The sequence below is a fragment of the Pangasianodon hypophthalmus genome, chromosome 3 (genome assembly GCF_027358585.1).
Source record: "Pangasianodon hypophthalmus isolate fPanHyp1 chromosome 3, fPanHyp1.pri, whole genome shotgun sequence".
NCBI lineage: Eukaryota > Metazoa > Chordata > Actinopteri > Siluriformes > Pangasiidae > Pangasianodon > Pangasianodon hypophthalmus.
In genome coordinates this window covers 15,669,578-15,683,388 of record NC_069712.1, presented here as the reverse complement: position 1 = coordinate 15,683,388, position 13,811 = coordinate 15,669,578, and the positions used below count along the sequence as shown (strand labels likewise).

The 13,811-nt window shown below is 37.7% G+C and overlaps 2 protein-coding genes and 1 long non-coding RNA gene across 7 annotated transcripts in view; 1 reads left to right on the top strand and 2 right to left on the bottom strand.

Annotated features, from left to right (window-relative positions):
- Positions 1 to 6,466, bottom strand: part of myofl (myoferlin like) — a 29,541-nt gene extending 23,075 nt beyond the window's left edge. The window contains exons 1-7 of the mRNA XM_034302786.2: positions 6,234 to 6,466; positions 5,711 to 5,766; positions 5,515 to 5,606; positions 2,268 to 2,376; positions 1,542 to 1,638; positions 600 to 769; positions 392 to 520 (exon numbers count right to left, since the gene is read on the bottom strand). Of these exons, the coding sequence (XP_034158677.2) occupies positions 392 to 520; positions 600 to 769; positions 1,542 to 1,638; positions 2,268 to 2,376; positions 5,515 to 5,606; positions 5,711 to 5,766; positions 6,234 to 6,321 (741 nt within the window). The 5' untranslated portion in view covers positions 6,322 to 6,466. The remainder of the gene's footprint in view (positions 1 to 391; positions 521 to 599; positions 770 to 1,541; positions 1,639 to 2,267; positions 2,377 to 5,514; positions 5,607 to 5,710; positions 5,767 to 6,233) is intronic.
- On the top strand, positions 6,423 to 13,396 carry LOC128318049 (uncharacterized). Its single transcript, XR_008301492.1, has 3 exons — positions 6,423 to 6,561; positions 9,141 to 9,356; positions 13,267 to 13,396. It is a non-coding gene; the product is annotated as an uncharacterized LOC128318049 (long non-coding RNA).
- unc5b (unc-5 netrin receptor B) overlaps positions 9,397 to 13,811 on the bottom strand; it is a 63,043-nt gene continuing 58,628 nt past the window's right edge. For all 5 annotated transcript variants that reach the window (XM_026940851.3, XM_053232819.1, XM_053232820.1 and 2 more), the window contains one exon: positions 9,397 to 13,372. In XM_026940851.3, coding sequence (XP_026796652.2) covers positions 13,207 to 13,372 — 166 coding nt within the window. In that variant the 3' untranslated portion in view covers positions 9,397 to 13,206. The remainder of the gene's footprint in view (positions 13,373 to 13,811) is intronic.

Genomic DNA, 13,811 nt, shown 5'->3' with positions numbered 1-13,811 from the left:
TGTAGAAATATTTACTCCGATCATAATATGACAACCATCATATCACAATCCAGCAGTCATATATCTTAAGCATCCCTTCAAATAACTGCTAACAGAGCATAAAAAAGTAAAGATGGCAGGGTGCAGTGTTGAAATGAAATGTCACAAAAAAGTGTCACAAAATATCTGAGAGACTCACTGAAGCAGCTGAAGGAGGCCATAGGGGTCAAGGGGGAGCAAAGCAAAGAACCAGCAGAAATAGGACATGACAGTGGTAGGACAGGAACAGCAGAGCCACAGAGCAGTTCACAGAAAGCTTAAGATTAAGATAAGGTCAAGATTTCAATATAAAATGCTGTTGTTAAAAAAAAAAAAAGCAGGATATAATGATAATAATAAAAAACTGTTTTACCTCATCAAAAAATGGGTTGTTTCCTCTCCTGATCCTTGTCCTGTGGGTCTGTCCACAAACACTTACTTTGACCACTGGTTTGATGTTATTTCCGGGCAACTGCCGACCCTCGATGACTCGGATGCGAATCTAATGAACAACCATCAGTTTGAGTTAAAGCTTTCAGCAAAATATTTGTCACATAAATCGTGCCTGAGGAGTGACGTACCTGGAAATCTTGGGGTTTGTTAGACAGAGCTTTCTGTCTCTTCCGGGCTGTGCGGATCATCTTTTGGGGCTTTCCAGGCTGGCCGGGTGCAGATGCCTCTCCCGGAGCCCGTGGATCTCCCCAGTCTGTAGTTTCTTCATCACCTTCTTCCTTTCCAGCCGGAGAAACACCTAGAGGGAAAACATGCAGAAGCTTAATTTAATAAGCTGTCCTCTATGTGTGTCTCATTAAGTTCTTGTCAACCCAACTCTAAAATCTTTATTAAGGCACAAACAATGTATTTATTTTTATTTAGCTCAGCTTTTATTTTAATGGGATGTCCCTCAGGAATTTCTCATTTTTTGCAAAGCAACCAAAACTGTTCAGGAGAAGAAATAACCAAATAATTAAATAAATAAATCTATGTCGAAAATAAAATCAGTAAAATAACAAAAAATGTACGTATGTATGTGTATGTACATATATATATATATATATATATATATATATATATACACACACACACACACACACACACACATATATATATATATATATATATATATATATATATATATATATATATATATATATATATATATATATATATATATATATATGTATGTTACTGATGTTACTGGTGATGTTCCGGAAATGCTGAGTATTGTCTGTTTGTGTTTTCTTTTTTGCAAGTTCCGCCTTTGATTTGCATCATTCATTTTCATACTGCAGGGCAGCACAGTAGCCCATTGAAAAGCAGCTTTCAAATGCAGTCCAGCTCAGGGATTCAGATCAGTTAAAAAAATACTTGAACATGAGTTCATAATGCAGAAAAGCAAACGTAATTAGAGTTTCAGGGAATTAATTCAATGTCCTGACCAACCCTTTCAACATTCCACACATAAAGTAATGGCAAAATGTATTAGGGAATTCTGCAATGAAATAAGAGCTATAGCAACTGACCTGCTTCTCCAGCACTGGCATCTCCATCGACTTGTGCATTTGGGTTAGTAATAGCACTGGCAGGAGGCTCATATCCAAGTAGTAAATTTATAGTTGCCTGGAACAATACAAATCCACACACATACTGCATGTCACCATATGATCCACCACTTACATGCATTATATCATGCTTGTCAACACGCAATGATTAAAACCTCTTACACCACAGCAATTTATCAACACTAACAATTTTTTTATTTATTAAAGAAGGATGACATACATTTTATCTGTTTATAATTACATTTAATGTTGTGGAATGTCTGCAAAACAAGTTAGTCCCTGTTATCACTTACATTATAAAAGCTATAAACAGTCATTCCTTCACCAAAACTCAGCTCGGTGCTGAGAAAACGGAAAACGAAGAACTGATGCTGGAGACTCCTTACAGAAATGCTAATAAACGTCTCCTCAGAGAAAACATTACCATATCAACATCACGTTTTTTTTAATTCATTTATGTGGAGCATCCACTATACAAGTCCTTGTGCAAGTTGTTACTATAGAAACAATAACATATTAAATTGAGTGCAGCAATATAAACCTGTGATTTGCTTTGCAGCCAGGACTACTATCTGTAGCTGTGCTGTTACAGAAAATTAATCACCACCTTCTAACCACCCAGAATCAATAATTCAACCGTGCTATGGCATAAGGTATTGTGTTATACATTGCAGATGGAAAGATTACCCCTATATCTTGCTTCTTCTCATTGACAAGAGGGACATTCCTTGAAGGCAGAGACTTGGTCTGACCACTGGCCAAATCCCGGAGAGAGATTTTTGCAGAGCCAATAAATCTGCAGAGCATGAAAATACCGAAGTATAAGTTAGAAAGCACAAACAATTTGTCCTGTACTAAAATATACAACACACAACATTTATTAATAAGTTAGTGTTCCATAATTTTCCAACTAAACAAAATTTTATGCTAGTATTATATCAGTCACAATTTATTTCCTATTGATTCTCTGATATTTGCTCCAAAAGCAAATAAAGCACAATGTGAAAAAGTCACTGACAATAGTCAGTTGACCTGACCACGTGAACAGGCAGTGTTTAGTTTCACTACTCATTTCCTAAGGCCCCACCTGTAACTGGATCTCAGAGGGTTATGCTCATTGCACAGTAGAGCACATTTTTTACTGGCTTTGGTTTTGCAATGGTATAGGTGAGTCACCATGACAGAGCACTGACTCGTGGAAGTACAGACTGCACTCACTCATTAAATTTCAACATTTCCGACTTTGCAGTGATCTGCAAAAAAGTGCCCATGCTTGAAAACTAAAATAACACAATGCAAAACACCATATATTTTTTTCTATTAACTCTAAAAGAGGCTACATTTGATGATGGCTTTATTCATCTTGGTTGGTAGAGGAGTAGGTTAGAAGCTTCCTCCCAGAGTAAAATGGAGAAGCAAGTGGGAGGCAAGGAAAAAAAAACACAAGGCTGTGAGTAATTACAGTGAGCCACAAGCATGAGATGTTCCAGGCAACATGAAGTTTAACCACCAGCTTTACAGGGAGGAGCCCTGGACTGAAAATTGCGCTCTAGTCCTCTGTTCATGCTGCATACAGACTCTTCCACATGATCAATCAGCGTAAAATGGGCTTAGAAGTCTGTAACCTAAGAATTTGCTGGCAGCTGTTCTGTTGTTAGTCTTAGCTGTTTTGAGGAACCTGAGAAATAATGAAAAAAAGGAAGACAGCCACTCATGGAAGCCACAATTTCCTTATATTGTATAATTTCATACTCCGTGAATGAGTGTGTTTTGAATGTGGGAAAAAAAAAACATTTCCCCTTTCCTCTGTCACTGGTGTTCTCTGATGACAGACTTATTCCAGAGTCTCAGATGTCCATGAAAATAAGCTTCCATCCAAATGGATTAATGTGCCCGTGTCTAGATAAAAGATATGCTTTTAGCACACTCAGTAGAGTTGATGGCTAACAGGATACAAAAATGCAAAAATAATACCTAACAAGATACATAAGTGAGGCTTCAAAAGTTTCTTGTTGTATCTAGGTAGACAGAGGGATCTTTAAATGTTCGCGCTTGTTCCATATAACTGTGCTGTAATTATGTATTTTCATGAAAGAACTCTAATATCTGCTAAGGAGTTACTATTAGTTGCTACTATTAAAATAGTCTTAAAATGACAAACATGCATATTACGTATAAAAACAGCTGCAAAAAGTGACATAAATAGTAAGATTTCACTTAAACATCATTTAAAAACACCTTGTTGATTTTAATAGCCCTTTTTTTTTTTGCAGTTTTTTACTTGTGGATTTTGCAGATTTATTTTTTCTGTATTTTCCCCCCTATGCTTTTGTCTCTTGGGAAAGTTTCACAATGAACAGGTCAAAACTTCACCCAAACTGTAGTTACTGCATATTACATAAGCACTGTACTTATTCTATATCACATAAGCACTGGTCAACTTCTATGTATTTGAATTACCTCCTGTTTTGTTTGTGGGTGCTCAAAGTTACAGCCATGCAAGCATATACTCAATGGGCAGGGCTAAAGATCAACTAGACCGTTGAGATTCAGTTGAGCATTAACAAAAGTTGCATACAAAAATCACAAAAAGGATACTTTCATTTGTTCTTGTGGAACTTATACTTTTATTTAATACTTCTGGCACAAAACTAACTCCATAATCCTCATTCTGGAGCATGCACAGACCTATGCAATAGACTATACATTAAAACATTCCAGAAACAGTTCTCATGGTATTCCCTAATGTGCTGGAATTCATTACTAACATTAATTTAACATTAATGTTAAGTGTTCATGATTCATTTGTGTTTAAAATGAAAGTAGCAGTCTAAACAGTGATTTAACTGCAATGGAATTTTGCTTAAGGTAAACTAAGAGAATCTTTTCCAGTCTTCTGTGTATATAGTTGCTCAGAAGCAGAACTATTCACTGACAATTTCCTTTTGGGAAATATATTTAGATTGTTTGGCAAATAAATGGAATGTAATCCTAAGTCTATGAGTCACATCTTAGCAAAAAAAAAAAAAAAAAATCAGCAGGTTCGAATTTCCCCAAAGATACCTCTAGCCACAACCTAACGCTCAGATAATACTAAAGAAAAATATATAAATGATGGAACTGGGCATTAGGCATATTGGCAAAGAGATATATAGGCCAGCATAAGAGTATTTCTGGCAGACTGCATGTGGAACACTTATGTATCCATGAAAGAGATAAACAGCAGTTGGAAACAAGTCTTGACAAGCACTTCCACTTTACTTACCTCATGCCATGTGGCTATTTGCTTCTCTCAGACAATGGAAAAAGTGTTTTTAGTCTTCCAGGGCCCCCAAAGAGGGGAGCATGAACCTTTGGCCCAGGTAAATGCTTCCCACTAATCAGTACTGCAGCACCAACAATGATAATGTGCAACTTTTTTTTCACTTACTAGGCTAAGGAAAATTACATTACAAGGTTAAAGTGAGCCTTATCTGTGGACCTGAATCTAAGCCTGTGAGATGCAGGGCCTTTCAGAAAAATGAAAGTAATAATAGAGGTCATATTATGCATGTTATATTGCTTTGGGGGGATACGGCCTCTGCTTTCACATAGTATAGCAAGTACGGACATGGAAGCTGGGTGTGGCAGCGAGGGACAGCTGTACAAGTTGTATCTTCTCTGCAATCACCTATTTAATCTTATTGCTACAGTTGCATTGGTTTATTATATGTTATATGTATACAGAGAGAAAGCAAGTGTTAAAAACATAAAGAGGTTTGAACTTTACTTGAGTTTTAAGTAAGTACAAAATGACAACTTTTCAGAGCCTTCTCATCCACTTCATTCAACACCAAGCCAATGTACATACTATAAACCATTGCTTTGGTGTATCTGTACAATCAGACATGCTTATATAATCCTGTAAAAGAGTGCCAAAATGCAAAGTGCATACTTGTCCTTGCCGATGGTTTCATAGTCTTTAACCACCACATCGATGAATGAAGAAGAGTCCAGAGGCGAACCCTTTAAATCAAACTCAAGAATCTGAAAAGGCAAATAAGAAAAGAAATCAGTGTCATATAAGATAATTAAAGTTAGGACAGCTCGTCTTCAGTCATAGTGTCTGAGCATCAGTGCATTGCACTCACCTCATTCCACACAGGATTTAACTCACTAGTGATAGCTTTGGTTTTCTTTTTTTCACCTGGAAAAGTTCAAGCAAGTTAGGAAAGAAAGGGACAGTTCTGTTTTTTTCTTTTTTTCTTTCTTTTGTGTGTGTGTGTGTGTGTGTGTAATACTACAAGGTAGTGTAGGGCACAGAATACAGAACCCCTCAGAAACTATTTACACACTGATATTCATTGTGGGTCAAGTTACTTGGAGAAGGAGGCATTTTTTCCCAAAGTGCGACGCGCCATTTATGTCCTTATAAGGAAATCTAGTGTAGCTCAGAACCATCACATAGGAAAAGAAAAAAAAAAAAAGTCTACTGTATCCCAGTGGATAAATGTGTTGGTACAAGAGCCTATAATGTAGGCTTTTTCAGGAGATGATCTAGCGACAAAAAGCACTACTTGGAAAGTGACTACACAGTGTTTTTTGGTTGTTTGCTTGTTTTTTCCTCCCTAGCTGCACAGAAAGTCGAGCAGTGAGTCAAAAGCATGAACTGACCTTTAAAGACGACTGCGGCGATGGGGTCCGGGTTGCCGAGTGTCTTTTTGGGGATTGCTTTAGCGCACTCGACCACCACCTTCAGCATGGTGCCGACTCAGGAATCAGTCCAGCGCGCTTCTCCTCTGCATAGGTCTGAGGCGCTGAAGGAGGAAGCGCGAGCTGCAGGCAGGGTGAGGAAGGAGAGGAGGGAACTGTGCGATGAAGCTTGGAATAGGTTAAGCAACAGCACTAGTGAAAGAACACTCCTATCCACCCTGAATTGAGTCTGAGTTTGACTGAAATGACTCATGGACATCTTCATACGCAGTGTGTACTGATGATCCAGGTGAGCAACAGAGTTAAAAAACAAATGTTGTACTAATAGGCATGAAATAGATTGCAGAGTGTGATTAGTCGTGATGTGTTTGTATGAGTTTTGTAGAGTAGTCTGTATATTAAGTGCATATATATTGCACAAGGGGTAAGGAGCGCAATCTGAAACAGTAAAGCTGCAGTGCCTCCTAGTGGCTATGAGGAAAATTCCTGCACTGTATATCCCAAAGCTATTTAAAAACAACAGAGCAAATGTGGTTTCGGGAATTGCACTGCACCTCCTGGTGCTGAAAGTGAGCACTGAGAGTCTAAATCAGTCCACAAACACTTTTCCCAACACAATGATGGGAACAGATCTCCATCAAATCTCATGCTGAGCCTACACTGCTAAGACAAATGGGTAAGAGTAAATACGAATTGAAGTTTTTGATGAAATTTACTGATTATATATTAGTATATTGCAGCCCAGAACACAAGTACTTTATAGGATGCGCTTTATTAAATGTCTGTAATACCGCAGTGCCACCTAGTGGTCATGAGGAAATATGAGGACAGTGGAGGACAAGTCTCAGAGTAATTCTGTAACAAAAATAACTAAAACCTCATTTCAGCAGTGGCCAACTGGAGAAAGTGAGAGGAAAATATCTAAAGGATATTTATGGCTTATGTTATCCAGCTCAATAACTCAAATATAAAGGGAACACTCAATAATCATTATATTATTGGGGTGCTCATAAGTCTGCAACAAATATAGACAGTGTCTTTTGCACAGAAATGTGGCTTTTCATTCATTCATTCATTCATTCATTCATTCCTCTTCATTAACGACCCTATCCTAGGTTCACTGTATGTGAGCACTGCACAAGATGCTAGCCCATCGCATGGCAACTTGCATGCCTAGGGGCAATTTAGTATACCCAATCCACCTACTGGCATGTTTGTGGGAGATGGGAGGAAACATGCAAAACACCACACACTAACTGTAACCCGAGCTCAAGCTTGAACCGTGGACCCTGGAACCGTGAAGCGGTACTGCTACCTTCTGCACCACCAATTTAATTGTTTGTTTGTAGCCATCTGAGTGAATTTTATATGTCATTGTTATGTATGTTATTGCTAGTTGTTCACTATAAAGCTGTACTTACATCATAAATAACTATACAGAAACACTCACATGTCTTTTATATACACCATGTATACTATGTACTTATTACTTATATTATCTTAATCACCTAATAATAAAGTCTTTCTTGTACTCTATAAAGACTCGATGCACAGACTGGTACTGAGACTGCAGCCTGTAATTATAAGACATAAATTTTACATTTGTATAGTTGTGGGATATTCACACCCAGCTACTTGAGTGTCTATAACAGTAGTGTATTTTGAACAACATAAAGGCCATAGGATAATGAAGAATTATTTATCCCATTAGAACATCTTAGTAGCCTGTTATCATAACTCTTATCCAGTAGATGGCAGTAAAGGTTTGCTTCTTATTTTGGGCAAAAGACAGCCTCTTAGCCTTGTAGAGTAGCTAATGTTTTGTGTAAATAAAGCAGGAAGATGGATTTTCATTCTGAGCCTCACTCCCACAGAGACAATTTATTAAGCGCTAATTTAGTTCCACTATGCCTGAATCAGGCAATGTCAGGTTAGCAGGTAATCAGAGTCCTACACTATCGTCTCCTTGATGATCTGATGCTGAGAGAAGAAACCAAGGACAGGAACATTAAAACTGATAAGATTCTGATTTGGTTTGCTTAAGTTTAGAAAAAATATATATACATATATATATATATAATATATTAGAATATTATATATATAAGAAAAGGAGCTTTAAGTATGACTAATCAAAGATTGCGGTCTGTACAACAAAACACTTGCAATGAGAAATTGACAGATAGCCTACAAACTCAAAACAGAATAATTCAGTGTTTATGTGAATTTAATCAGGTTGAATATGGTAGTATATGCAACAGTAATCTATTAAACTACTGGAGATATCAAAGGTGTTAATACACAGCAAAAGGGCAATATTTGATCACTGACAGAGACCATTTTAACAGCTAACGTCTTTTTCTTTTAATAAAAGCACCTATTGTGTATGTGAAGTAACCACTGGATGCAGGCTCTGAAAAGCTTTTCAGTTCCACTTGCTCAATCACTGTCTTGTTCCTCTCTGGTGTACTGTGAAGTCTTTTATCACAGAGATAAATGGAAGAGAGTCTGTTCCCCACTTCTCTGTAATGAGCCAGTGAAGAGAGAAGAGAGAAGGTTCTTCAACCCATCGTCTATTTAATCGCACTGAGACCAGCAAATGCCTCCTTTAAAACCTTGTTAATGTGAAGGCAAGACAGTTAAAAATGTTGAAAAATAATCCCTATGGAAAGTTTATTGATGTGAGGTTCAGCCAGTCTTCTAATATCCTTTTATAGAGTATAAGTCAGCTTAGAGGAAACAGAATGATACAGTATATTATGCACAAGAGCATTAGTGAGGTCAGACACCGATGTCAGGCACCTTTTTGTTCCAGCAAAGGAAAAATCTATATATCCTCCTTCTATTCTCTGTACCACTTACACTACACAGGGTCGTGGGGTAACCTGAAGCCTATCCCAGGGGCACTTGGGGCACAAGGCGGGGGGACACCCTGGATGGGCATCGCACAATCTCACACTAAATCAGCCTACAAGAAGTCTTTGGACTGGCGGAGGAAACCAGAGTACCCAGAGGAAACCCCCGAAGCACAGGGAGAACATGCAAGTTCTGCACACACAGGCCGGAGGCAAACTCCCAACCCCAGAGGTGCGAGATAACAGTGCTTACCACTAAGCCACCGTGCCCCCCAAGCTATCCTTCCTTCCTTCCTTCCGTCCGTCCTTATTTACTTACTTACTTCTTTAAAACTCCTAGTGTCTTTTTTTCATCGCCCATTCTTCTCCCACGCTTTACACATCATACACATCTCCCACATCATAATTGCATAAACTGTGTTGAAACAGCAAAGAAATGATTACAGACATCCTTATTTCTTGTTAAACTAAGAAATATAATTTATTGCATAAAAATTATATTTAGTTACAGTAAGAAGGCTAAACATTTATGTACAACAGACATTTACAGTGTTTAAATGAAACAAACAAACAAAAAAAAAGACCTCAGAGTTCTGGTATGACATCAGAACAAAATCACTCAGGGTTTGTGAAAAGCAACCAACATCCAGAAAGAGGTGGTTCTCGGGAGGAGGAGACCAGATGCAGTCCCACGTCTCTGCGTGCACCTGAAGGATGTCCAAATGTTGCGTCCAGGTTAGAAGAAGTTTCCCCAAACAAATCCATGTGCTTAGGAGCTTCCTTTACAGTGTCATAACTGCCAATCCTTTTCATGGGTAGAGGTCCTAATTTACTCCTCCTTAGAAAGAATATTTAATTTTGTCTACTGATGGCAGAATTCCTCCACACAGCTCAGAAAAGCAGCAAAGAGCACATGGAGACCAGTTATAATCCCAACTTCCTGGAGTCATTTTATATTGTTTGTTTCTGCTGATGAGCCTTGGAGAACCTTTTTATCCTTAAGGCCTGTTCCAGCATGTGTCAGTAGTACAGCATGACAATTTCCAAACTGACACCTGCACATCAAACAGAAAACTTTAAGGAGGTCTGCAAATTTACTCATTTTGTACTTGCATAGAATTTACATAAAAAGTTCAAAGAAACTGCTACAAAATGAGGCCCTTCAACCAGCACGCATTCAACAGCACGTGTACACACACCACAAAAATTACTTTTCCAGAAAGATGGACAGATACTGCTTTTTTTCTGGAGAATATCTCAACACTTTTACAAAGAAATGGCTGTAAAAAAAAATTAAAAGACATATTGTGACCTTAGAATTATATAGTTCTATCTGGCAGAAAAGCAGTTTTTTGACATCAAGCATCAAAGATGTGATGTTTCAGCTAGCAAAAGCTACAGGAGTGACATCCATGTTTATATTTCAGTAGGGTGTAGAGTTTAAAAGTGCTTCACATGTACATTATCAAAACCCTGAGATATTTAAAAAGTGGGTATTTGACCAGGTAGGAAACATGGTTATCAAGTTATTAACATCACTGCAGTTCAGTAATTCGTTTTAAAACACAGATGGCACATCAATGTATTTGCACCTCAATAGGCTATGTTTTCTCATATTTCACTTCTGAAATTATTTTATATGAAGTCATTCATACAGTAAATATACACTGGGGAAAAAAAAACACAGATTTTACTGAGAAAAGTATAAAGCTACAAGCAGTGAAACCAATAGGTGCCACATGTATTATCCATGTAATATAGTTTCTTAATATATCTATAACTAGCTAATATTTAGTCCTGCTTCCACTCGGAGCTACTGCAGAAAAAAAACACATTATTGGAGGTAGGTAGGTGTTGGCTAATATTTACCACTAGCATTACTAAGCTTTCCACTGTGCTTGAGGCTTTTTATTTTATTTTCTTTTTTTTTTAAGTTTAACACATTGTTAGAGCTGTAAATACACTAGGCTAAGACAAAGGATTTTTTATACTACACTCGTAGTAGGAAGTAAAATTAGCACTAATAAATGCTTTTAACACTTAAATGCTTTTTTCCTTTTCATGTATGCCACAAGAAATGTCTGATAACACCAATATGCTTCATTCACTGTATTAAACTGTGTGGACTAGCAATTTTGATTAGCAATTTATTACAATTGATAAAATGACTCATTAATAATTCATCTACAATTATGACTGGCTGTGATAGAATCCAAGTTCATTCCAAGTTCATTTTAGATACGCAACTTTCCTTAAAATATTGAACCAGAAAGCTTGTAAAATAAAAAGGAGACAGAGAAAGAGACAGAATAATACCAAATGCGAAGTTATGTTCCAACTAATGTGCTGAACTCATTTGCTGCCAAAATGCCAGACTGAAGCTTATAATATTAAGGTCACAATATGTTAATGATACAACATCAAAATGGACAAATGGTAAAGGGCCCATGACAGCCATGGCTGTTAGTCTCACACTATAGTAACATTTCCAACCCACAGTCAGAGAAGACAGTGAATGGGACACAATGCAGTCCAAAGAGCAGCCATGCCATTTCCAAAGACACTTAACACAAGGCCTACAATTGGCTGACCTTAGAGTCTGAGCAGTGATTAATGGCTCGAGTTGAACCCAAACACAAGATCACAGAATCAGAGCTCGCATTTTTCATGTCTGTTTCAATGCCTGAAATGACAGTTCACTCATGATGTATTACACAGCATTTAGAAAAGCTTGCCACATAACATGAAGTCCTTTAAGCACTTTTTAACCACTCCCTGCTTGTGTAATGTAACAGCAGTCAAGCACAGATGTAGACGTTCTACTCAATAACATTACAGCAGATACAACAAGAAAGAATGAAACAATAATCCACTAATATGGACAGTAAATTAAAAAGTGTGTTCCCTATAGGAAACTTTTTGTGTGATAGCTCTTCTGCATTTCATGATGTGTTGAAGAGAAAATTTCATTAAAAGCAACCAAGATGACTAGAATAAAGTAAAACGGAAATGCAGTTCATAAAAGCTTTCCTCTAGAGATGCACTGACACTCGCCTGAAAATGATCTGATTTGACATCTGATCCTCTGACGTGTTTTGTCATGAAGGTGAGTGACGTTGACTTGAACACGGCACCATCATATCTCTGATATTTTGCATAACTAGGCAACAGCAGCTGGCAGAAATTTGGCTTGGTTCCTGTGAGGATGTCAGTACTGAATCAGTAACAGGTATCAGGAGATATCACGCAATACTTGTTGTATTGGAAATGGGAAACGTGTAATCTGTACATCCCTACTTTCTTGCAACAACAAAGGCTCCCTGTTTCTTTTTGCTAATCATAAACATGTCAAAAATTTTGCTAAACAGGTGAAATGCAGTGTCAGGTTCACTACAGACTATTCTCATTATGTTGTAAATGAAAATGGCAATACTAATAACTATTGCAGTACTGCTGTTTCTGAGTCTATGTCTCATTAATTTGGCTGCTTGCATGCTCTATTATCAACACTCTATTCTGTGTAAGGACATCTGTGTGTGTGTGTGTGTGTGTGTCAGCAGCTAGAGAAAGTGCTTCACTCCAGAGTCTATTTGATGGTGACTTTAAGCCTCCAATAATCACTAAGAAACAAAAGCTCAATCACGACCTAAAGTGATGCTTAATCATGCACTTTCACACTTGGCTTCCAGCATGTAGTCTGAGTGTGTGTGCCTGTGTTTAGATGAAAAATTATTCACGTCTGAGAGGGCAAAAAGCATCTTTGAATCATGAGCTTGTACATATGATTTATGCAGACAGGCCAAGATTTAAACCTGCTACCTGCATTAAGATTAAAAAATGTTCTCATTCAAATGACATCACTTTTTTTTTTTTTGGTTCATGTCCGTTGTGACTGAGTGCAGTACTGTGTGTAAAACTGAGAGATCATGGAGCCAGCGGCTTGCAGCTCTGTATCTTCTGTGTGCACACACAGTGACGAGTCAGGGTGTGTGGTCACATCTTTATGCCCATCCACTGGCATTAATGATTGCTTTATTCATGGTGGCACATTTCTTTCCTTTTTACGGGGTTTGATTACCCAATCAGCAGTCCTCATCTGTCGTCATGACAACTAAGACCTCACTCTTGCCCATCTCTTCCAGAGCAGTCGCCAGGGAGACCAGGTCGGCATCACCGTGGTGACAGGCTTCCCACAGGTCGAGCAGCACACCTGTGGGACTTGGCTTGGTGGCAAAGTAGTTCAGGTACCTGTGCAAGGGACATGGAAAGAGCACAACAACACTCAGTCACACAGAAAATATCATCAAAAATTTAAAGAGAGAAACAACATAAAACAAAAAGGCTTTTTGTTATATCTGTAATATGTATCACATACTGTAGGCTGGTTTATACATTTAGTATAAAATAAAGACAAACCTACACTCATATTGAACAAAAAAGCAGCTCCCTTTTGGCCTCAAAAGAAAAAAAAACATCTTGAATAAAGAAATAATAGACAATTTATCAAACTATATTACTGTCTTCCACTGCTCTGAGGTCTAAATTATGCACTCTGAATATTAAAAATTGTTCTACCTCCATGAGAGAAAGCTGTTCTTTCTTTTAGATAGGCAGATTGACACATTAAAATTCTAGACTATTCAAAAAAAATTCGGAATATGTTTTTGAATTAGGAGTTATGACTTTC